The sequence below is a fragment of the Bufo bufo genome, chromosome 1 (genome assembly GCF_905171765.1).
Source record: "Bufo bufo chromosome 1, aBufBuf1.1, whole genome shotgun sequence".
In the NCBI taxonomy this organism is placed as follows: Eukaryota; Metazoa; Chordata; class Amphibia; order Anura; family Bufonidae; genus Bufo; species Bufo bufo.
Genome location: NC_053389.1, coordinates 475,388,158 through 475,414,331, shown reverse-complemented (window position 1 = coordinate 475,414,331; position 26,174 = coordinate 475,388,158). Strand labels below are relative to the sequence as shown.

Genomic DNA, 26,174 nt, shown 5'->3' with positions numbered 1-26,174 from the left:
GTGATACTTGTCAGCACAGTCTTTTACAGTTTTTAAACACAGTACATCAAGACTTTAAAACACATGGGGTTCTTACTTTCATGCCCTCGAGGACGCCCCAAGCTGACACGGCATCCCTCCTTCGGACAGGCACGGATGGACTACACCAAAGGACACATGGAGGTAAGATAAGACAGTTTTCTTACCTCTTATCACGGGCCTGCAGTCCCGGTGTCCATTAGTGAGGTCCTCCTCGTCTGGTCATCAGGGGTGCCGGAACAGGGGATCCTATCCTCGAGCCCCACGTTGGGCTGCCAACTGTTTTGGATCTGGTCAAACTGCCAGTTCAGTTGATGTACTGCTCCAAATCAATGTTAAATGAATACGTGCACGGAAAGGTCAAACTGAGACACACACAGCTGGGAGTCAAAGCAAGATCTCTGGTTTATTGCGGAACAGCAGACAGTATATAGGACAGCAAATATAGAACAGGAAGGAGTGGGGGGTGTAAGGTGGCGTATATCTTTTCTATTGGCTATAAACTCTTCCAGATGGGGGAAGCTGCTTGCTTGAGATGAACAGAAACTTCTTGTTCTAGGCGTTGGCTGGGTGCCTGGCCGCCATTTTAGCTAAAGTATAGTTCTCAACAAGCAAGTATACATTTTGTCTCAATAATCCATAGCACCATCACCCCCCCCCCCCCCCCCCCTCCCAAACTGTGATGTGAAAGGAGGCCAGGGAGTATGGTAATGACCTTTCATGATATTTTTTATGACCACTTCCTGGTAACCAAGTCTGCCTCAAACTCTTTGTATTGAAATATCTTTTCGGGTATGGACCCTCGCAATTTCATATTACCTCCATCCACTCTGTCCAAATGTCCCGCACACGTGTGTACCGAACATGGCGGAGGTAATGGCAGGATAGCTGGAGTTATCTAATTGCTCCCTGTTACTAAGCTGGGATCTATTTGGTTTTAATACCATGGAAGCATATACATGGCCTGAGTTCTCAGGCGGAAGCACAGGGCGCAAATATAGATTTGTCCACTTATTTCTTCCTTGTAGGGTTGTTTCCATACCAAAATTTTGATTCGATTTCGATACCATAAAAAAGTATTGCGATACTCGATACCACGCGAAAAATATATATTTATGAAACGTCCGGCCCATAATCGAACAGTCCTATCCTATTTTTTGGGGGGACAAGGTGACTTTTCTTTTACAGCGTTCACCGCATAGGAGATATTTTTTTATATTTTAAAAGTTTGGACTTTTCGGACGTGGCGATATGTAATATTTTATTTATTTATTGTTTATATATTTTATATGTAAAATTGGGAAAGGGGGTGATTTATAATTAGTGTGTGTTTTTTTTTTTTTTAATAACTATTTCCCCCTTAGGGGCTAGAACCTGGGATCTTTTAATCCCTTGTCCTATTCACCCTGATAGAGCTCTATTAGGGTGAATAGGACTTCACACTCTACCTGCTGCCTTGTGCATAGTACACACAGCAGCAGGGAGGTTGCCATGGTAACCGATCAGAGCCCTGGGGCTCCGATCAGAAGCTGCCACTGCACCACCAATAAGAGGACTCTGTGGCCACTGCCACCAATGATTTTAATACTGGGGAGGGAGTTCCCTCAGCAGCACGGGGAGAAGGAAGCAGTCTCTCCCTCCCCCTGTACTGCTGCTGCCACTGCCACCAATGGGAGCGAAGAGGAGGGGAGGGGCTGTGGCCACTGCGCCACCAACGATAATTAACGTTTAATATACAACTACAGCCGGCAGCAGAAACACATTGCCGGCACCCTGCCTCTGACAGGACGCTGCGATCCGTGGCAGTTAACCCCTCAGGTGCCGCAGTGGCCACAGCCCCTCCCCTCCTCTTCGCTCCCATTGGTGGCAGTGGCAGCAGCAGTACAGGGGGAGGGAGAGACTGCTTCCTTCTCCCCGTGCTGCTAAGGGAACATGGCCGCGCTGAGAGCATCGCGGCATGTTCCCTGATACTGGCCTGTGCAGTAGCACAGCCTAGTATCGATAAAAGGCAAATCGATTGCGGGCTAAAAGTATCGATTGGGTATCGAAAGTTCGATACCCGAAACAACCCTACTTCCATGTATATTGCAAGATAGGGGTTTCATGTGTGACCTCGGTGGAACAGACACTAGCCTTTTCCTGACCCCTCTAACAGTTCTTGTCTGTATAACGCTGGTATCTGACATCTTCACATTTTATGATAGGGGTCTCTGGTTTCTGTGAAGTTCCATCTTACTGGTTTTTATTGCTACAATTTCCTGACCTGTCTCTGGACAGGACATGGAAGAGGTGATGACCCCCTACAGGAATGTAAAGGGAGGGGTTGCCTACTCCTAACAATAATTTTAATATCTGAATCCCTCTATCACCACACACATCATGAGAGACATGTTAGACGCTTTTCTTTAACTTAGGTTGAGTTCACACGGTCGTTGCGGGAACACGCGCGCGATTTTTCCGCGCGAGTGCAAAACATTGTAATGTGTTTTGCACTCGCGTGAGAAAAATCGCGCATGTTTGGTACCCAAACCCGAACTTCTTCACAGAAGTTCGGGCTTGGAATCGGTGTTCTGTAGGTTGTATTATTTTCCCTTATAACATGGTTATAAGGGAAAATAATAGCATTCTGAATACAGAATGCATACTAAAATAGCGCTGGAGGGGTTAAAAAATAATTAAAAATAATTTAACTCTCCTTAATCCACTTGATCGCGGAGCCGGCATCTCCTTCTGTCTTCATCTTAGCTGTGTGGAGCAACAGGACCTGTGGTGACGTCACTCCGGTCATCACATGATCCATCACATGATCTTTTACCATGGTGACGGATCATGTGATGACCGGAGTGACGTCACCACAGGTCCTGTTGCTCCACACAGCTAAGATGAAGACAGAAGGAGATGCCGGCTCCGCGATCAAGTGGATTAAGGTGAGTTAAATTATATATTTTTTTTTTTAACCCCTCCAGTGCTATTTTAGTATGCATTCTGTATTCAGAATGCTATTATTTTCCCTTATAACCATGTTATAATGGAAAATAATAATGATCGGGTCTCCATCCCGATAGTCTCCTAGCAACCGTGTGTGAAAATCGCACCGCATCCGCACTTGCTTGCGGATGCTTGCGATTTTCACGCAACCCCATTCACTTCTATGGGGCCTGCGTTGCGTGAAAATTGCAGCATGCTCTATATTCTGCGTTTTTCACGCAACGCACAAGTGATGCGTGAAAATCACCGCTCATGTGAACAGCTCCATAGAATTGAATGGGTCCAGATTCAGTGCGGGTGCAATGCGTTCACCTCCCGCATTGCACCCGCGCGGAATACTCGCCCGTGTGAACTCAGCCTTATGCCACCTCTTAGGCTTCTTTCACACGAGCGTGACGGATTGGCTCCAGACGCGTTCAGTGAAACTCGCACCATTTTGCAAGTAAGTTCAGTCAGTTTTGTCTGCGATTGCGTTCAGTTGTTCAGTTTTTTCCGCTCGGGTGCAATGCATTTTGATGCGTTTTTCACGCACGTGATAAAAAACTGAAGGTTTACAAACAACATCTCCTAGCAACCATCAGTAAAAAAACGCATCGCACCCGCACTTGCTTGCGGAAGCAATGCGTTTTTCACTGAAGCCCCATTCACTTCTATGGGGCCAGGGCTGCGTGAAAAACACAGAATATAGAACATGCTGCGATTTTCACGCAACGCAGAACTGATGCGTGTAAAAAAACGCTCATGTACACAGACCCATTGAAATGAATAGGTCAGTGCGGGTGCTATGCATTCACGTCACGCATTGCACCCGCGCAGAAAACTCGCTCGTGTGAAAGGGGCCTTAGCTCGCTTACTTTAGAACAGTACCTGGTGCACACATTATGGCGTACATCACTAATAAATTTGTTATAATTTAGGACTCCACTTAGCAATGCCCTCATTGTAGATTTTTAAAAGTATCTAGTAAGGGAAAAATGATGTTTAAAACTCGTTACACAAGGCATGAACACTGCCACAATTTATAAGTCGGGCCTAGTTTTTATACTCCGTTTATGGCAATACTTATTTGGAGGCTCTGAACTAAAAGTTCCCTTAAAAATGAGATTACTGTTGTTCGATCTCTTGTTCAGCCCACAGCTGTCTATCCTGACCCCCCACTGTACAAATTCATGTTTGGCCAAACACGCATGTTTTGTGAATGGCAGACAGCTTATCTCTATCCAAGAAAAAAAAGGATCAGACATGTTGAAAGGCAACATGCCTGACTTTTCTTCCCCCCAACATTTGTTGTTGGGAGAAGTCAGTTTAAGGCCTCTTGCACACAACCGTATGGCTTTTTCAGTATTTTGCGGAACGGAACAGCTGGCCCCTAATAGAACAGTACTATCCTTGTCCGTTATGTGGACAATAATAGGACATGTTATATCTTTGACTGGAACGGAAATATGGAAATGAAAGGCATACAGAGTACCTTCTGTTTTTTTTGCGGATCCATTGAAATTAATGGTTCCGTATACACTCCATATACGGAACGCAAAAAACAGAACGTAAACGGAAAAAAAAAACGTTTGTGTGCAAGAGGCTCAATGTGTGTGGCCAACTAAAAGGAGTACTCCCATGTCCCCTTCACAACCAGCTGGAAATTGAGAGGTGGCTGCGCATGTGCGGCTCTCTCCATTCATTTCAATAGCATTTCCAAAAGTTAGCCGAATCAGAGCTTTGAAGAACATCTGGAGAAACCTCTCTTCCAAAAACTTGGATTTTAACTTATGTGGACAATACTGTACCAGTATTTTGATTTTCATTCAAATGACATGTAAAAGTGATACAAGTTCATATGCCATTTCAATTTGTGAAAAAAGTTACATTAAATGGATTGTTTAATGTTTGTCCAGGATAATAAAAAATTTTGGACAACACCTACAATATTTTAACATATAGTCACCCGTTTTACTAGCGCCGTTCTCTGTTACCAGTCCAGTACTCCCAGTACTTGTTTTCAAACAGCAGTGGCAACGCTTCAGGATACAGCACGTGATTGGCTGCAGCGGTGAGGTGCTGAATCAAGGCACGTCACAGTAGTCATGATGTGTACAGTGACGTGCCTGTATTCAGCACTTTACTGTCTTCAGCTGTACACAGCTAAGGATAGTGATTGGCTGCAGCGGTCATATGAAAAGAAATAGCAGTGGGAGTGCTAGACCAGGGCTGCCGAAAACGGTGCTGGAGAAAGACGTGAGTATATGGTAGTTTATTATTCTATGACATTCTTTATTTAGTCACCTACTCAATCCCTTCTGCATGCAGCTTGGGTGCTCTGGGAGCCGCCTGCCAGCCTTTGTTTTACAGACTGTGATGACGTGCCAATATCCCAAAACCTGACGGGTACAGCCAATGAGTGGTCTCATAAGTCAAGTGTTGCACTTACTGGCATTATCACTGACCGCTGTAATGTTTGTATGCTGCTCTTTCTAAATGTATATTTTTACATGCCATTTTTAACTTTTTTTCAGCTGATTTGCACCATGTAATACATGGCAATGTGACCATCTTGATTAAATACCATTTTATTTAATAAATTCCCCTTGTGGTGAATTTCCATGCAGTTTTTAATGTTGCTGTGTACGTGTGTGCATGTCGTTTGTGTGGAATTTGTTTTAACTTACTGCATTTGTTATCTACAGATTGCAATGAATTGAAAGCCGTAAGAGAAGAACTTAAGCATCGCATTAGAGTTCAGTCTGCCAAGCTGCTCCGCCAGCTGAAGCAGAAGGATAGACTTCAGCACAAAGTACAGAAGAACTGCGACATTGTCACGGCATGCCTGCAGGCAGTCTCCCAGAAACGTCGTGAGTATTTACTGGGAATGAGGTTTAGAACGTGTCTGTAAATCCTTGCGCTGGAGTCCCAGTGACTCCATGTGCCGCTGTATGCTGCTCCATATGGTGCTTCTGGCAGGGGAGGGGGCAAGGTGCACCCTCGATGCACTTAGCTGCTCATTTGCATACGGATTAAAAGTACTTTCACTGTAGGATAAAGCAATAGCCCTACAAGGCATGGTGCCTGTTTTAACAGTGAATTTTCTGCTGACACATTCCCTTTAAAGGGGGTTTCAACGCTAAACAGCTAAATATTTTATTATTTAACTCTTTCTTTTAAAATATGTTGGCTTTTTGAATTAAAAACAAAAGTTGTTTTAATGCCCTACCTGAAAAGTTTTATTTTTTATTTTATTTTTATTAACGTCCTCTCTTTGTTTCATTGACATGCAGCATGGCATTGTATTGGTTTAAGGTACAGTACCTCAGCACAGAATGCATGATGTGTGCATCGCTGTTTCTTTTATTTGATTCTGTGCTCTCTCTTACAAATTAGTAATTATTTCCAATTCTTTGAGTCTAACTGAATTTCAGTTGTGTTGTGTTAAAAGATGCTAACATAAATGAAACTGTTCTGTGGTCAGTGAGAAAACTATAAAGTGCCGTACATGTGTCCATTCACCCCGATATAATGCTTATATATAAAACTGTAATAAACTATTTGTAAGGTCAACATATTACACCATAGTCCCCAATATACTAATTAACACATTAGCAGTGGAAGATAAAAATGTGGTGGAGGCAACTTTTCAATCCACTAAGGTTTGTAAGTCGTTGTCAGAGGTGTGGTTTAAAGGGGTATTCCTATCTGAGACAAGGGGGGCATATCCCTAGGATATACTCCCATTGTCTGATAGGTGCGGGTCCCACTGCTGGGACCTGCACCTATATCGAGAGCGGAGCGGGCAAAGTGGTGACTGGAGGACTCTGGTCTGGCCACTACCAAGCGTGCTCCTCATAGAAGTGAATGGGAGTGCATGCCCAGCCACCGCTGCCCTTCACTTCTATAGGCCGACGTAAATAGCTGAGCCAGCACTCAGCTATTTTTGGTGGCCCCATGGAAATGAATGAAGGGTAGCTGTGCATGCGCAGTGCACCCACCACCACTTTCGGGGCTCCGTTTAGGAGATATGCCCCCATTGTCCAAGATGAGAAAACCTAAATAGTACAATTTTATACAACTATATATGCACCATAATACACTGCTCAAAAAAATAAAGGGAACACAAAAATAACACATCCTAGATCTGAGTTCATTAAATATTCTTCTGAAATACTTTGTTCTTTACATATTTGAATGTGCTGACAACAAAATCACACAAAAATTAAAAAATGGAAATCAAATTTTTCAACCCATGGAGGTCTGGATTTGGAGTCACACTCAAAATTAAAGTGGAAAAACACTCTACAGGCTGATCCAACTTTGATGTAATGTCCTTAAAACAAGTCAAAATGAGGCTCAGTAGTGTGTGTGGCCTCCACGTGCCTGTATGACCTCCCTACAACGCCTATGCATGCTCCTGATGAGGTGGCGGACGGTCTCCTGAGGATCTCCTCCCAGACCTGGACTAAAGCATCTGCCAACTCCTGGACAGTCTGTGGTGCAACGTGACGTTGGTGGATAGAGCGAGACATGATGTCCCAGATGTGCTCAATTGGATTCAGGTCTGGGGAACGGACGGGCCAGTCCATAGCATCAATGCCTTCGTCTTGCAGGAACTGCTGTCATACTCCAGCCACATGAGGTCTAGCATTGTCTTGCATTAGGAGGAACCCAGAGCCAACCGCACCAGCATATGGTCTCACAAGGGGTCTGAGGATCTCATCTCTGTACCTAATGGCAGTCAGGCTACCTCTGGCGAGCACATGGAGGGCTGTGCGGCCCTCCAAAGAAATGCCACCCCACACCATTACTGACCCAATGCCAAACCGGTCATGCTGGAGGATGTTGCAGGCAGCAGAACGTTCTCCACGGCGTCTCCAGACTCTGTCACGTCTGTCACATGTGCTCAGTGTGAACCTGCTTTCATCTGTGAAGAGCACAGGGCGGCAGTGGCGAATTTGCCAATCTTGGTGTTCTCTGGCAAATGCCAAACGTCCTGCACGGTGTTGGGCTGTAAGCACAACCCCCACCTGTGGACGTCGGGTCCTCATATCACCCTCATGGAGTCTGTTTCTGACCGTTTGAGCAGACACATGCACATTTGTGGCCTGCTGGAGATCATTTTGCAGGACTCTGGCAGTGCTTCTGCTGTTCCTCCTTGCACAAAGGCGGAGGTAGCGGTCCTGCTGCTGGGTTGTTGCCCTCCTACGGCTTCCTCCACGTCTCCTGATGTACTGGCCTGTCTCCGGGTAGCGCCTCCATGCTCTGGACACTACGCTGACAGACACAGCAAACCTTCTTGCCACAGCTTGCATTGATGTGCCATCCTGGATAAGCTGCACTACCTGAGCCACTTGTGTGGGTTGTAGACTCTGTCTCATGCTACCACTAGAGTGAAAGCACCGCCAGCATTCAAAAGTGACCAAAACATCAGCCAGGAAGCATAGGAACTGAGAAGTGGTCTGTAGTAACCACCTGCAGAACCACTCCTTTATTGGGGGTGTCTTGCTAATTGCCTATAATTTCCACCTGTTGTCTATCCCATTTGCACAACAGCATGTGAAATTGATTGTCACTCAGTGTTGCTTCCTAAGTGGACAGTTTGATTTCACAGAAGTGTGATTGACTTGGAGTTACATTGTGTTGTTTAAGTGTTCCCTTTATTTTTTTGAGCAGTGTATATAGGTACTGTAGTGCCTACATAAAAATTAAATTAGGATCATTTACGTATTTTATTTTTTTTTTCCATCTAGATTAAGGAGTTAGTTGATACTTTTGTACCTTGTGTCTACTAATAAATAAAAAGAATGAGTGCCTTTACACTGCAGATTTTGTTGGAGCTATATCTGTGACTGGAAATCAATGATGTGGTGTCACTATTTCTCTTGTTGCATCTCCACTCCTTTCTGTGGCCACCCGCTCTTCTGCTTTGATGTACAGGGCCAGGCAGTGGCAAAGCAGACAGGAAGGGGCTGATCACAGAAATGAATGTAGGCTGGATGCAACCAGAGCAATGGTGACGCCCTCATTACACCAAAGATCTAGTTTGCATATAAAGAAAAAGTATCATAGTTGGAAACAGACAACAAAAGAAAAACTGCGGTTTAATCAGGCGAACCACAGGGTGGGGCTTACTTAATAGAAACCACCCATAAATAAACCTATTTTAGAAGCTACACCCCACAATTTATTCAAAACTGATTTTACAAACTGTGTTAACCCTTTAGATGCTCCACACGAATTAAAAGAAAATGGAGGTGAAATGTCAAAATATAACTTTTTTTTATTTTTGCAGATTTTCCATTTTAATCTTTTTTTTTTTTTTTTCTGTAACTCAGCAAGGGTTAACAGCAAAACAAACCTCAATATTTATTACTATGATTCTACAGTTTTAAAAAAACACCCCATATGTGGTCGTAAACTGCTGTATGGGCACACCGCAGGGCTCAAAAAGCCTTAGGCCTCTTTCACACGAACAATACGGATTGGCTCATGATGCGTTTAGTGAAACTCGCACCATTTTGCAAGCAAGTTCAGTCAGTTTTTTTCTGCGATTGCGTTCAGTTTTTTCCGTGCAGGTGCAATCTTTTTTGAAGTGTTTTTCACGCTTGTAAAAAAAACAGACAACATCTCCTATCAACCATCAGCGAAAGACGCATTGCGCTCGAACTGCATCCAGGTTACATCCGGATGCAATGCGTTTTTCACTGAAGCCACATTCACTTCTATGGGGCCAGGGCTGCGTGAAAAACGCTGAATATAGAACATGCTGTGATTCTCACGCAACGCAGAACTGATGCATTAAAAAAAAAACGCTAATGTACAAAGACCCATTGAAATTAATGGGTCAGGATTCAGCGCGGGTGCTATGCGTTCACGTCATGCATCTTAGCCGCACGGAAAACTCGCTCGTGTGAAAGGGGCCTTATGGCTTTTGGAGGGCAGATTTTTCTTGAATGGTTTTCAGGCGCCATGTCGAAACTACACTGTGTTAGTGAGTGTCTTGACCCCACAGGCGTTTCATAGAATTTAGGAACACTTGGCTGGGAAAATGTTGTTTTAACCCCAGATTTTTTAGTTTCAGAAGGGTTATGGGAGAAAAAGCACCACTCAATTGTTTACCCACGACAAAACCCCATATTTGGTAAAAAACTGCTCTGTTTCACCAGACCACAGGGTTCAGAAGAGAAAGAGTGCCATGTGAATTTGAGGCCTAAGTTTGGTGATTTATACAGCAGAGGCTCTAAGGTGAAAAGAAGAAACCTCCAAGAAATCACTGCAGATGGTGCAAAGTGAAAATTGCAATTTATCACAGATATGCCAATTCACTGCTCAATATGTTGTGCCCATTGTGCGCCAGTCTGAAAAGCAAGCCCTCTTGTTATGCTATGTTTCTTGTTTTCTTTTAACTTACACCCTACATGTGGCTGTAGTCTTTTGCCTGGACATACAACGGGGCTCAGGATTAAAAGCGCACCATGCGTATCTGAGGCCCAATATGGTTTTTTTACGCATCTGGTGCAGAGAACCGTAGAGGCTCTGGGGTGAAACAATTAATTGGAACCTCCAAAAAGTGACCCTATTTTGGAAACTCCACCTGCCCATCAAGCTATTTATTAAGGGATGGAGTGCTAAGTGAGTATTTTGACCCCACAGGTGTTTTGCAGAAATTAATGAGCAGGGGACCATGCGAAATGAAAATTGAAAGTTTTAGGCTACTTTCACACTAGCGTTTTAGTTTTCTGGTATTGAGATCCGTCATAGGGGCTGAATACCGGAAAAAAACGCTTCAGTTTTGTCCCCATTCATTGTCAATACGGACAAAACTGAACTGAACAGAGTGGAATGCTCCAAAATGCATTCCGTTCCGTTTAGTTGCGTTCCCATACCGGAGAGCAAACCGCAACATGTTGTATTTTGCTTTCCGTCCTGGGAAACTGATCAAGACAGATCTGTCATGACCCCCAATGCAAGTCAATAACACAATCGAAAACTGATCCGTCCCCCATTGACTTTCAATGGAGTTAATGACTGATCCGTCTTGGCTATGTTATAGATAACACAACCGGATCCGTTTATAACGGACGCAGATGGTTGTATTATCAGTAACTGAAGCGTTTTTGCTGAACCCTGCCGGATCCAGCAAAAACGCTAGTGTGAAAGTAGCCTAAGGCCTCATGCACACGACTGTTGTTTGGGTCCGCATCCAAGCCGCCGTTTTGGCGGCTCGGATGCGGACCCATTCACTTCAATGGGGCCGCAAAAGATGCGGACAGTACTCCGTGTGCTGTCTGCATCCGTTGCTCCGTTCCGCGGCCCCGCTTAAAAAATATAACATGTCCTATTCTTGTCCGCGCTTTGCAGACAAGAATAGGCATTATATTGACGGCCGCCCGTTCCGTTCTGCAAATTGCGGAAGGCACACGGATGGCTTCCATTTTTTGCGGACCGCAAAAAACGCCACGGTCGTGTGCATGAGGCCTTACACTGATATGGCATTTCAGTGCCCAATATGTTGTGCCTAGCCTGTGCCATCTGAAACACATGGGATCAGAAGGGAGACCACCTTATGGTTTTTGCAGTGCAGATTTTGATAGATGAGTTTTGCACACCATGTTGCTATTGAGCAGCCTCTGGGGAACCAGTACAGCCGTTTTCTGACAACCATATGTCTTCTTTTTTTTCTCTTGACAGAGCTGTGTAAGGGCTTTTTTTTTTTTTTGGGCAGGATCAGTTGCCATTATCATTGGTTTTATTTTGGGGCACTTTGGTCACTTTTTAGTTCACTTTTTTGGAAGCAGGATAAAGAAAAGGCAGCAACTCTGCCATTGCTTTATGAGTTTTGTTATTGTGGCATACACTGTGCAGGAAAAATGACGTTATCTTTATTCTGCTGGTCAGGTACCAATTTTATATATTTTTTTTAAGTTTGATCATTTTTACACACAGCATTTTTGAAAAGAAATCTTTGTATCACTATTTTCCTAAAGCCATGTTTTTTTTTATTTTTCTAGTGATGGTCTTGTCTGGGGGCTTGTTTTTTTTGTGGGATGAGGTGATGTTATCATTGGTATCCATTTTGATCACTCGATAGATTTGGCATCCGTTTGATTTCTTTTTTTACATCATTCCCCTGACAATAGATCCTGTAATATTTTTATAGAGCCGGCTATACCTGATATGTCTATCTTTTATTTTAATTATAAATAGCTTGATGAGAGAAGTGCTTTATAAATATAAATAAAAATGTTAACTTTTGATTTTTGTCCCACTATGGGACTTCAACTTTTCAGAGTCCAATCCATTTTACAATGCAGTACAGTGCATGCTGTATTGTATTGCACTGAGCTGTCAGTTTCACACTGACAGTTCGTCTGAGACCCAGCCTGGCACCCGCTGCATATGGAGCAGGCTCACTGCAGAGGCCCGCTCCATACATCCCCTGTACCGGTACGTCATGGTAATTGAAGGGGTTAAGGGTATATTCAGTGAGCCTCTGTGGTCACATGGCGCTTGGGGACACATCACTGCTGAGGTCAGTGAATGGCTGCTGAGGTGCATGCGGCTATGGATGGAACGTCACACTACCATCCAGACTCTGTGATGTGCGCAGTGAAGTGAAGATATACGGAGCATCACTGCTACAATCACTATCCCCAGAGTTAGACTGCTGAGGACAGTGATTGGCTGCAGTGGTCATGTGCTGAATACCGGCATGTCAACAATCAGCATCAGGAGGACCTCGGCTGTTTGTATCCCTGCCCTGTGCCTCTCAGTGGATGCAGTACTGATACTGTATGCAGCGTGAAGAGGACGTAGATGGGGAGATTAGTGATGATGCCTCACATTCTCTGGACAAAGCAATAAACAGTATCTAGCACACTGTGCAAAACGTATGAGGATGTGCTAGCTATAGAAGCCGTCGAGGATTGCTTTAACACTAATGCTGGTATGTCGCTTTTCATGGAAAGGTGTTGCCACAAATTAATTCAGAAAGAAAATCTCTGCTAAGTGTGAATAGTCTCTCCATATTTTATCACTGGATGTGTGTGTGTAAACGATCCTTTCCTTTGAACAGGCCTCTAATTATGATCAGCGGTGTTGTTTCTGTATGGGCTGCTCCAGAAAAGACAGATATTGGTGGACTACTGCAGAGTGTGAGCCCTGCCGATCACAATAATGTCCTGTCTGCTTTCTGCCGTTCACTATAATGACTAACATTCAATTGCCATTTCCAGAAACCACTGGGACTGCACTGTGATATATAGCATTATGGATCAGGAGGTGCAGTTGCTTTAGTTTAAAGGGACACTGCCTTCATTTTGTATTACTGTAACAGCTTACATGTAAACTTTCTATGTGCTTTTTAAGATCATTTTCTGGATAAAATTTTTTGAAGTCACTCCATGTATTCTACTTCCTTTCCTGGCTTTAACTTTCTTCGTTAGGACTTCTAGCACAGCAAACAGCCTCATCTGACTGTCGGACCATACACTGCAGCCAGAGAGGGTAGGGGGATGAGTGACTCCATTAGAGCACCACATATTACCCTGATAAGTGCAATGCTCTTCTGTGGACACCTTTATATACACCAGGCATCCTCAAACTGCGGCCCTCCAGCTGTTGTAAAACTACAACTCCCACAATGCCCTGCTGTAGGCTGATACCTGTAGAGTGTTCCGGCATGCTGGGAGTTGTAGTTTTGCAACAGCTGGAGGGCCGCAGTTTGAGGATGCCTGATCTAGACCTATCCATAGAACAATAGAGCTGTCATAGTGTTATCCCAATTCTACAATCTACTATTATACTAACAGGTAACATCCTTCCATCACAGCTGCTGTAAACTGACAATGGATTAACCGTCTATATGCAGATGCAGCCAAGCTAAAATTGATAGTTAATGCATTAAGTAATCAATGTTAAAAAAAAAAAAAAGTCAATTGACTTTTTCAATGACTTTTGTCACTGTAACGTGTTATCAGAGTCCATTTTAGCTCGGCTACATCTATATGAGTTTTATCTCTCTGTGCTAAAAATGACAGTATTTTATAATATACCTATATCATTTTTAATGGCATAGTACTGAAAAAGAAAAACAGCCAATTCTTTAAAAATGTGTTCAATGAATAATGAGGGGATGTACTAATACTGGCATTACAACCGCCAGTCTTGGTATGCACAGGCCTCTTCATAAATTTGGCGCAGTCCATGTGCCAGACTTTCAAAGCTACGCCTGCTATGAGTATTTATGCCAGAAACGATAAATTATAGTAAATCTGGCAGGCTGCCCCGACCTCTCCCCACCTACCTTTCTTTCCACTCTTCCAAAGTGCAAGACAAGTGAAAAGTCAGAAATGATTGTGGAATTATAGCATGATCTACGACTTTTTTTTTTTAACGTAAACACTTTAGTAAGTGTCCCTTTAAGGGTCTTGTGTGTTTTGTGTCATAGCAGGGTATGGAGAGCATAGATACTGTACTGCATGAAAAGAGGCGTGGCTTAAATGAATACCGTCACTCACTGTCGGTGGGTGGAGCTTCACTTAAAAGGGGTGCACCATTTTACTCCAAAATTGTGTCACAATTCTGGGGTAATAATCTGTCGGAAAGTAATCCAACCAGTAGTTGGTATAGAGTCAGAGAAAAGCATCTATGGGTGCACCACATGTATCATCCAGCCTGAGCCATCTATAGGGTTAGTAAATCCAGAGATATAGGTCTATTGGCTTCCATAGCAAGACATGCCTCCCTTCCCTGGGTGCCTAGGACGTAGCTGGTAGCTCCTGCTCTGCCCCCTCCATAAGCAGATGTGCGGTGCCGTTAGGAGGAGGCTTCTACCATTGCTGGGAGGTGGGGCGCTCCTCCTCATCCGCCGCCTCTGCACTGCAGATCTCCTCCACAAAGCCAGCATCCACCGCGACCCCTCGGCTTGGCTGGCCGCATGTGCGTCTGACATCCGTCCCCGAGGGTCTCATCCAGCGCCTACAGATGAGGCAGGAGAAGCTGTCCTGCAGCCTGAGGCGAGGGGGCAAAGGCTTGAAGAGGCAGAATGCTGGCGGAGGAGGAGTGGGCAACATCCTCAGCAGCGTGCTGAAGAAGAGGAGCTGCATCTCCAGGACGGCCCCCCGCCTGCTCTGCACCCTGGAGCCAGGTGAAGCCCAGAAGCAGTTCTCAGTAATCCAGGCTTAACCCCGGCTTGGCTGGTGTGAGTGAGGCCGGAAGAGGAGACGCCTGGTAAAAGACAGCCCTTGTTCTGAGGCGCTGTGCTGCCGGGGCTTCAGCACTGGACAGCGCCCCTCTCTGCTGCCTCACCTGCCTTGCTGAGGGGTTCTCACTCTCATGTCCTTACGGTGGAGGTAACCTTTCTCTCCTGTCCTGCAGGTGTGGACACCAAGCTGAAATTTACCCTGGAGCCTTCACTGGGCCAGCATGGCTTTCAACAGGTAAGACCACCCTGGAGGTGCCCATAGGTTAATGTGTCATTTGTTTTCCAGCTTTCTTACCAGGTTTGGCATTTTAAATATGAGTCAGTGAAAATGATTCACTTAATGATTCACGTCATAATTTTTTTTCAAAAATTTTGAGATTGCATTCTATTTGAACACATATGTGTGCCTGTTTTTAGGACTCAATTTCTTCAGGTCTTTAGAAGTACACTATTTTTTAATTTTTTTTATTTTTTTTCCCTTGATATGTTCTATACTTATATGCAGAGATTTGAAGGGAACAGGATATCCCATAAAATAATGAGACTGAACCTCATAGTCAGTATATATTGTTTTAGTTGATTCTGTCTTATAACGCTTCCTTTATTATTTAAAGATATACTGTATTTTTCCACTTTATAAGACGCACCCAATGATAAGACGCATCCCAGGTTTAAAAAATAAGAAAAAAATATTTTTCATCAGACCCCCATAAATATCTGGACATCAGATCCCCATAAATAACAGGACATCAGATCAGCCCTTCATGTCAGAACCCCATCAGACCTTATATCAGCCCACATAGTGAGACCCCATCAACCCAGATAGTGAGACCCTCATCAGATCTCAGATCAGCTCACATAGTGAGACCCCCATCAGCCCAGATAATGAGACCCCCATCAGCCCACATAGTGAGACCCCCATCAGCCCACATAGTGAGACTCCCATCAGCCCAGATAGTGAGACCCCCATCAGACCTCAGATAAGATTAAAATAAAAACCATCTCTTACCTGTCCTGCGCCGCGGCTCGTCTCCACCTCCGGAAGAAGTCACGCTCCCCTGTCTTCCCGGCCTGCGCTGCTCTGTCACCTGACTGCGTGCGGTCATAGTGTGCGCACTACGTCATGACGCTGTACGCGGTCAGGACAGTGCAGCGCCGGCCCCAGCAAGGAAGACCGGGAAGGGTAAGTACTACAAGCGCTTGCGGCGATTAGCTCTCCTCTACCGGTACATAATTCATACTAGTGATCGCTTCCATAATAGAAGCGCTCACTAGTATTCGCTTTATAAGACACATGGCCATTCCCCCCCCCACACTTTTGTGGGGAAAAAAGTGTGTCTTATAAAGCGAAAAATACGGTAATTAGCAAAAAAAATAAAAAATCCTTGACTTTGGGTTAACCTATAAAATAATTTTATCAAAATCACAGACTAGATCTTTCTAATTAAAGGGGCTTTCCAGGTGTTTAAAATTAATGACCTATCATCAGGATAGGTCATCACCGCCAATCAGCTGTTTGAAGAGGCTGTGGCGCTCCAGTGAGCGACGTGTCCTTCTCACAGCATACCAAGCACAGTGATGTCCATTGCATGGCGGCTGTGCTTGGTATTGCAACCTAGCGCCGTTCACTTGAATGGGACTGGGGTGTGCGTAGGCCATCTGATCAATGACATAGGCCTAAGAAGAGGGATATAACCAGAGTCCTCACAGGAGAACCTACAAACTCTATACAGATGTTGCTCTTGGTTGAATTGCAACCCAGGATGCTGGGCAACAGTGTTAACCACTGAGCCACCGTCAGGTCAGATAAGGCCAACTGAGGAGATACGAGCTGCTGGAATGTTTGATATTCTTTCATGGAAGAAAGAGATTAAAGCGGTTGGTCATTTTCTTGCCACTGATATTCTGCACCATTTTCTGTATTTCATAAGATGAGCCTCCTTGTTGGCCAAGTCTTTTGTGCTGCCCTTACGGAGGTTCTGTCTATAAAATGGATGCTGATGGAGGGTCATGTGACAAGACACATCGCCCAGTCTCCTCCATTCACATACACTGCACCTGCCGTCTGTACTTTTACTGCTGGGAGTCTAGTGCATGTGCAGTGTATGTGAATGGAGGAGACTGGGCGATGGGTCTGGTCTGATGGACAGGACCTCTATGCAGACAGCACTGATGTTCTTTATGCTAAAAAATATTTTATTCTACAATTTGACCTAAGGCAACTCAAGAACTTGTATTTACTGGTGATTTTCTGTTGTAAATTACATTCTTTGCTCTGTATAATTCCTAAAAGATTTGTAGATGATAAGCAATCTGTTTTATGTGAGAACATTTGCCTGTAGTTTTTTAAATAGTTTTTCATTATGTTATTATACGCTACTTGTTTTCCTAGTGGTATGATGCTCTCAAAGCTGTTGCAAGGTTACCCACTGGAATACCAAAAGAGTGGCGGAGGAGAGTAAGTTCTTTACAAATTTATGTCTTTTTTTTTTTTACAGAGATATACAAATTGTTTTTACTCCAGTAGTGAAGAAGTGTGCGATTTCATAGTGCAACATATATATTTTACTAGATTGTGGGGGGGAAAAAAGAGTATATAAGGCAGTGCAGGATAAGTACTATCTCTGGTAAAGGGAATTCTGCACTATTATCTACATTAATACATACTGCTTTTTCGCTTGCCACGGTAGCTGTACATGATGCAGTAGTATCTCTCTCACCAGTGGAGATTGTGAGATCACAACTAAAGGTACATTTTTGGCCAAGTAAAAAAGAAAAGGCGGCTGACAAACACACTAAGGCTGGGTTCACATCATGTTTTCCCATCCGTTTAACGCATTTAAAAAAAGTATATGTTAAACAGATGCCTCATGCCTCAAATGCATACAGTGGCATCTGTTCACCATTGAGTTCCATTGTAAAAAAAAAAGTATACGTTTTAATTTATTTTTTTACTGGATTGTGCAGGATACAAGAACTTGGTATGCTGCGTTTTTGTATCCTTTTTTTTTTTGTAACCTATAAGTCAAATAGAGGCATAAAATTTGATGCGAGCACACCCTTACAGACTTCTGTGTTTTAGTGGACAATGTCTGATTAAGAGGGTTCAGCAATATTAGATCAGGGGGGTCTGACTCCTGGCAGCTAATCAGCTGTTTGCAGCAGCTTCGTCCAGCATGTAGTGGCTGGGGCAGAGCTTCAGTAGCAAGCACCAGCCACCATACAGTGGGCAGAGCCATGAAGTTCTGGTGCCTAGAGCTCCTGCAAAGAGCTGATTGGGTGCTGGGAGTCAGACTCCTGCCAAGTTTGATACTGGTGATCTATCCTGAGGATAAGTCATCAATTGTTTAGTCTTGTAGAATCCTCCTTTTAATAGACTTCTTATAGGTTTGCCACTTGGCTAATGCTTGTTTTCTTAGTTTAGATTTAGTTTCTTGTAGTTAATAACTATTCTGTACTTACTGTAATGGAAGTTAAAGAGGACCTTTCACCGATTATGACAATGTGAACTAAGTAAACAGACATGTAGAGCGGCGCCCGGGGATCTCACTGCACTTACTGTTATCCCTGGGCACCGCTCCGTTCTCCCGCTATGCCCTCCGTTATCTTCGGTCACAAAGTTATGGTAGGCGGAGTCTGCCCTTGTTCTGCTGTAGCGCTGGCCAATCGCATTGCATCTGCGCTGCGATTGGCCAGCGCTACAGCAGAACAAGGGCTGACTCCGCCTACCATAACTTAGAGACTGAAATCTCCGCCTACTATAACTTACTGAGCGAAGATACCGGAGGGCATAGCGGGAGAACGGAGCGGCGCCCGGGGATAATAGTAAGTGCAGGGAGATCCCTGGGCTCCGCTCTACATGTCTGTATAGTTAGCTCACATTGTTCTAATCGGTGAAAGGTCCTCTTTAACTTCACCCTAACTTCCCAGCTATCTGCTTGTACTCAACAGCTAGTTTGAATTGCAGTACAAAGCATGGCATCTTTGATTAGACAGAAATAGATTTTAGACTGCCTCCCTCTTCCTTTTTGACAGTCCATGTAAATTGTAATCAGATCATAGCGGTACCCTAATAGAACTTTAGGGTATGGGTTTCCTGATATTTATCTCATTACAGAGAAACTGTCACCTATCCTGACATGTCTCTTTATTAACCTCTTGCATTCCCCATGGATTAAAAATTGTGGATCATCATTTCCTATATCTTTGTTGTGCCATTCCTGTATTAATCTTACCAGAAGTTTATGAAAGTTTATGAAATGTGAGCAGCATGTAATAAAGGTCCATCTGTGTGCTACCAGTTGGTCATCAATATCTTATTGGTTGTGGTCAAACTCCCATCATCCCTGCTGATCAGCTGTTAAAAGGGGCTGTGGCACTCAGGAAAGTGATGTCACGTCCATCTGGTCATTGGCCTTTTTGCAGCTCAGACCATTTCAAATGAATGGAACTGAGCTGCATTGCCGATCAGCAATACCAGTATCCAGCACTGTGCCTGGTATACTGTGAAGTGACCACAATTGTCATCCGAGGGATGCAGCCCCCTCAAACAGCCGATTGTCAGGGGTGCTGGGAGTCGGGACCCCCAATCTGATATTGATGACCTAACCAGAGGATAGGCCTTCTATTTTTATGTCCAGGAAAACCCCTTTAATTTCTCTTATGCTGTCAGTGATTGAAAATTATATTTATGTCTAAACAACTAGATATGAAAATCCTCTGTGTAATGAAACATTGTGTATTTTATCAATTCTGCAGTGCTGACTTGTATTTCTTGTATTTTTAGGTATGGTTGACACTTGCAGACCAATACCTTCACAGTATTTCTATAGACTGGGAGAAAACAATGCGCTTTACATTCAATGAAAGGAGCAATCCTGATGATGACTCAATGGGCATACAGATTGTCAAGGTAATACTTTACAGTGAAGGTAAGGCCACATGTAGTGACTGAGGCACAGCTGAGGTCATAAACTGCAGCCACATGCAGTTTTATCTGAAAGCACAGTGGTTATGCAACACATTTTTGGCTGTGGTTTTACAGGTTTCTACTGTATGTCCAAGACCTGCATCTGAAAACTGTGGTTGCATGTAGTTCCAGTCTTTCCCTTAGAAGTGCAGAATGGCATGCTCTTTTGCTATGCCTGCTTATTCATTCAAATAGTGAACTGCGTGACTGAAACGCGGAGCATTAAACAGAAAATCGTCCTGTACAGGCCTATTCCATGTACTAAAATGCCTTGTTAGTTAGTGGTATGCGGAGCAAGACTTCACGTTAATATGTTAAAGTACGCAAAGGCTTACCAAAAGTAAAAAGGTGAAGATTTAAAACACATCACTTTGCGTGACAAATCTAAAATTCCATGGATCCCTTCTGACATGTGTGAATATTTCAAGGTTTTTGCTGATATACAATGCATTTAGAAAGTTTTCAAACCTTTTCACTGTTATCAACAAATTGTGTTGCGGCCTTGTGCTAAAATAAAAAACAAAATTCGGGCTTTTCTCCATGATTCTGCACTCAATATCTCATAATAACAAAGTTGGATATTTTTTTTTAAATTAATTGAAAAGGATAAAGTCAATTTTGCATTGACATAAGTATTCAGTATCCCTTTACTCAGTACTAAGTTGAAGCATATTTGGCAATGATTACAGCCTCCAGTCTTCTTGAGTGTGATGCCACAAGATTTGCACACTTGGATTTAGGGATTTTCTGCCATTCTTCTCTGAAGATCCTCTCAATCTCTGTGAGAGATGACCCTAAGCCAATCCTGTGTTGTCTTGGCTGTGTGCTTATGGTCATCTGTTGGAAGGTGAACCTTCGGCCCGGAACTCTCTGGATCAGGTTTTTATTAAGAATAGGTGTACTTTGCTCCATTCAGCTTTCCCTCAACCCTGACCAGTCTTCCTGTCCCAGCCTCTGAAAAATACCCCCAGCATGATGCTGCCACCGCAGGTGATGAGCAGTGCCTGGTTTCCTCCAGATATGAAGCTTATAATTGAGGCCAAAAAGTTCAATCTTGGTTTCATCACACCAGAGAACCTTGTTTCTCACAGTCAGTCCTTTTAGGTGCTTTTACTGAGGAGAGGCTTCTTTCTGGCCACTATGCCATAAAGCCCAGACTGGTGGAGTGCTGCAGTGATGGTTGACCTTCTGGAAGTTTCTCTAATCTGCACACAGGATATTTGTAGCTCAGCCAGAGTGACCATTGGGCTTGTGGTCCTTTTTTACTAAGGTCCTTTTTTCTCCAATTACTTAGTTTGGTGGGGCCTAATGCATTGTAATAGTATGAGGAACATTTTCTTGACATTAGGTTTCTTAATACAGAGTAACCACCATTTTGATGCAACAGACTTTCTGAATATTTCTGCTTGCTTGCCACATGATTGTTACAAAAGCATATGGCATCTCAAGCTGCTTCTATGAATATGAAAGGGAGTTTATTATATTCTAATAGCATGCATTGTCTCAATCCAATAGACTTTTACAAAAGCAAAAAGTGTGCGTGTATGCAATAGACAGGTCATCTGTCCATAAATGAGCTTTGATAGTTAATATAGTATGTTGATCAACGCCCGTTTAGCACTTGTATATATTTACCGGTTGGCATTGATATCAGAACCACTTGAAAAGGATCACCTACAGGTTCTCGGGGGTTTCTGCAACACAGGACTGAAGCAGAATTTATGGTAGGTACAGATATTAGAATCCTCTTTTGTTAGAATATTTCTTGTTGGTAAATGCTATTTTCAGACTCTGATCACATACGTTATTCGGTTAAATGTTTTTCCTTTTTCTTACACTGCAGGTCAATATTTGTTATATATTTTATATGTGGTTGCTTCAATAAAAGGGGTCAGTTCCTCATAAGCATGTTTATGGGAACCAAATGCTCATGTCTTTGTACAATGTGGCGTAGATATATTGACCAAATTCTTGTACGTTAACCTCCATGACAGCTCTTCCAAGTTCAATAGTACACTAGTTGTTTGATGTTATTTGTATATGTGATTTATTCTAGGATCTCCATAGAACAGGTTGCAGCTCCTATTGTGGACAGGAAGCAGAACAGGATAGAGTGGTACTTAAACGTGTGCTTCTGGCTTATGCTAGATGGAACAAGACTGTAGGCTACTGCCAAGGATTTAATATTTTGGCTGCTCTTATACTGGAAGTGATGGAGGGCAATGAGGGTGATGCACTTAAGGTGGGTAAAGCTACTTAAACCCTTGTTAGTCAAGTTGGATAATACTCAGTAGTTGTATATTTAAATGGATTAAGTATGGCAGTTATGTAATCGCTAAAAGCTACCTCCGACCTGTAAAAACTCGTATTGCATACACCGTATTTTTCCCTTTATAAGAGAACTGATGATGAGATTCACCTGGGTTTTAGAAGAGGGGGAGGGGGGGGGGGGGGGGGAATAAGAATAACACATTTTTTATAAGACCTCAGATCAGACCCCCATATCAAAACTCAAATCAGACCCCAATCAGATTTAAAATCAAATGACTTAACTCTCCTGCTCCACTGCTACTCTATAGGCCTGGCGGTCTCTCCTGCACTCACACTCCCCAGTCTTCTTTGGGCCTGTGCTGCACTGTGGCCTGACTATGTGCAGCACCAGGTCATAGTGCACGCACTACGTCCGGATTCTCCACACAGTCAGGATAAGTGCAGTGTGGGCCCGGAGTAGACCAGGGAGCGGTGAGCAGTGATGGCCTGTTCGCCGGCTAACACATGCGGGCTGCCATCTTAACTCACAAGTCTGGCGATGCACAGGTAAGCCCTTACCTGTGCCGCGAACCGGTCTGAAACAAATGCGGTCACCGGGAGCAGGCAGTTCCGAGAACAGCCCGATGAAGGCCCCTGGCGGCTGTTCTCTGAACTGCCTGCTCCCGGTGACCGCATTTGTTTCAGACCGGTTCGCGGCACAGGTAAGGGCTTACCTGTGCATCGCCGGACTTGTGAGTTAAGATGGCAGCCTGCATGTGTTTGCCGGCGAACTGGCCATCACTGGCGGTGAGTACATCAAGCGCTGACAGCGCAACAATCACCTCCCAGCCTGCATACTAATGAGCGCTTCCATAAGTATTCGTATTCACTTTATAATACACACTGTCATTTTTACACCACTTTTCAGGGGAAAAAAGTGCATCTTATAAAGTGGAAAATACGTGTATATATATTATTGGTCTTGAAAAAGAAAGTAAACCCTCTTTTAATTAAACTTTTTTTTATGTATATGAAACCCTAAACCAACATTCACAAACCAGGTAGGAAACATAAGCACATTCTTCCTTCTTCCAAAATCATTGTGAGTCCTTTGCATCCAGACATTACTAATGCACAAGTTAAATACCAAGAAGCGTCAACAATGAGGCTGGGTTCACACATTGCAGCCGCTCTGTGGCCCAGGTACACACATGATGTTGCTGAAACTGTTATTTCAAATGGGCTGCAGCTAAAAGTGGTTTGATTGTTAATTGCCATGCAGTTATGTAGCTAAATGGCTATTTAATGCTAGGCCACCAACAATCAAACTGATTTTAAATGTGTTCAGTCTGAAAAGTGTGCCAATCTGCACATCCGTGTGGTATGTGCACCTTGCCTACAGCTGTCTGAAGCACTGAAGTTGGGTATGTATTTACACACATGACAAGAAGAAAGGACATCAGCCATGACTTTCTAGAAGCAGTTGTTACTGGTTATCAGTCTGGCATGGGTCTGCAGTAAGAAGAATGGTCTGTCAACAGAGAGCCATCAAGACCCTTGCCAGATTTTCCCAGGAGTGGACATTCCTGCAAATTCACTTCAAGATCAGGCTGTTTAATGCTCAGAGATATAAAGAAAAATCTAGCTATCATGTGGCCTACTGATCTTTCTAAGCACATTCAATTTTTATTGGCTTAATGGTCACTCAATATAGCACAACAAAAAGAATTATGGCTTTTATTAAAAGGGCGACTAGAAAAAAACCTGTCTCTTCAGAAATAATATGGCAAAAAAACAGGTTTGCAAAATTGTATCCAAACAAAATTGGCACAATATCCTTCAGACTGATGAGACGAAGGTTTGATCATCATGTACAGCATCATGATCGGCAAAAAAACGTGTTTTGTTACGAACATCTCATACCAACTATAAAGCATGGTGATAGAGTGGAGATGGTTAGGGCTTGTTTGGCAACCACAGGACCTGGAAATTCAGGCAACAATGAACAAATATGAAGCCAGCAGATTACGCTTTGCCAAAATTGGATTATACAAATTATTATACAGTGATCTCAAGAACACCAGCAAAATCCAAATGTTAACCTTATTAAGATGTTGATATGAAATCTTCAGAGAGCTGTGCATAATCAAACACCATCAAATATTAATGACGTGGAGCAACGTTGTAAAGAGTGGGCCAAAATGTCTCAGAAACTGCTGAGACAGAGAGAGAGAGACCACCCATTTCCCAATATTCTAACAAATAGCAGGGACTATTTTGTAGGAATGATTTGTGAAAAAAGAATCTACTGTTATGTTTTGTCTTTTATGTCTTATTTGTATTATTAGATGTGGTGATTGTTTTTTTAAGTAAGGACTATGTGCTGTATATCTATCAAACTTGAATAAAAAGCTTTTTTCTAAAGGGAACCTGTCAGTGCTAAAATGGACCATAAACCACCAGCATTACCTTATAGCTGTTGATATCCGGTTTCTAATGATGTTCTTGTCTAGGATGCCAGAGGTACTTGATCGCTGTAAAACAACTTTTATTCCCTTGCTTGCCGTAGGCAAATGAGGTTCTTGAAGTCAAGGGGGCAGCGGCTTTTATGCTTGAAGTCAAGCTTGCCGCACCCCTTCTCACCCCTTTACGTTTGATTGGTGACCTTTTTGATTTTTTTCAGGCGCATACGACGTGTGATCTCTTTTTCCGCATTTGTGCGTTGATCCGCTGTAGTGTCAATGGGTCAATGCACAGACTCGCGTGGGCTAGCTCTCCAGAAAACATTGTCACACATCAGCGTCAGTCACAGGACCAGGGGAGCGCCAGCTTACCGCCGAGAATCGCCTTGTCTCTAACATCAACATCCAGATGCCATCTACACTACAGCGAGGATCAATGCACAGGCGCCGGAAACAAGATCATATGGCACATGCTCGAGATCTCAGGCTGGAACCACACCTGAAAGAATCCAAAAGGCCATCAGTCAAATGGTAAAAAAAAGGGGGCACAATGAGCTTGAATTCAAGAACCTAATTTGCATATAGGCAAGGAATAAAAGTTGTTTCGCAGCGACCATGCGCCTCTGACTCTTACACAAGAACATCATTAGAAACCTGATGTCAACAGCTGTAAGGTAGTGCTGGCGGTTTATCATTCATTTTGGTGCGGACAGGTTCCCTTTGAGGCACATACTAAGAAGTGGGGTAATGCACCACATTGGGTTGGTAAAGTATCTTCAGCAACCGCTTAGTCTCTTGAAACACAGTTAATGAATGCATGAGAGATTATATAGCCGTGCAAGATTTTATGGTGAAAGTGCCTGCTAATAATTCATGGAGAACTAAAGCTACGTATTACAACCCCCCCCCCCCCCCCCCCAATTAATTAGTCATGTGTTAATTTCATCAAAGCTTCCTCTAATGTAACATATTTCACAAAATAATTGAAGCAGAAAGATAAAATGAATATTTATCAAAATGCAGATAACTATTTTATCGTTTAGAAATCTTAAAAGGATGCACATGAATTATTTATGGCTGTTCACAGCCCTTGTTGTTCTCACAGTATTTAGCCCTGCATGAAGCAGAAAACCTTATAGTCATGAGTTCCTGACTATCATCCACCTTATTTTAATACATGTTGGGGTGCATTTACATTTCCCGACGGATGCCTCCAATGTATGTAGCAGTATAGGAATACAGTTGCGTACGTCAGCCATAAGTTCCAGTCTTTAAAAAAATAAAATAATGTATACTG

The 26,174-nt window shown here is 43.4% G+C and overlaps 1 protein-coding gene across 4 annotated transcripts in view; it reads left to right on the top strand.

Moving 5' to 3' along the window:
• TBC1D30 (TBC1 domain family member 30) overlaps positions 1–26,174 on the top strand; it is a 71,222-nt gene that overhangs the window by 27,550 nt on the left and 17,498 nt on the right. For 2 of the 4 annotated variants that reach the window (XM_040409306.1, XM_040409297.1), the window contains exons 3-7: positions 5,691–5,855; positions 15,370–15,431; positions 17,589–17,654; positions 19,983–20,108; positions 22,222–22,407. In XM_040409306.1, coding sequence (XP_040265240.1) covers positions 5,691–5,855; positions 15,370–15,431; positions 17,589–17,654; positions 19,983–20,108; positions 22,222–22,407 — 605 coding nt within the window. Of the gene's footprint in view, positions 1–5,690; positions 5,856–14,958; positions 15,140–15,369; positions 15,432–17,588; positions 17,655–19,982; positions 20,109–22,221; positions 22,408–26,174 lie in introns of those variants that run through there. The other 2 variants (XM_040409324.1, XM_040409314.1) reach the window with 1 other exon arrangement.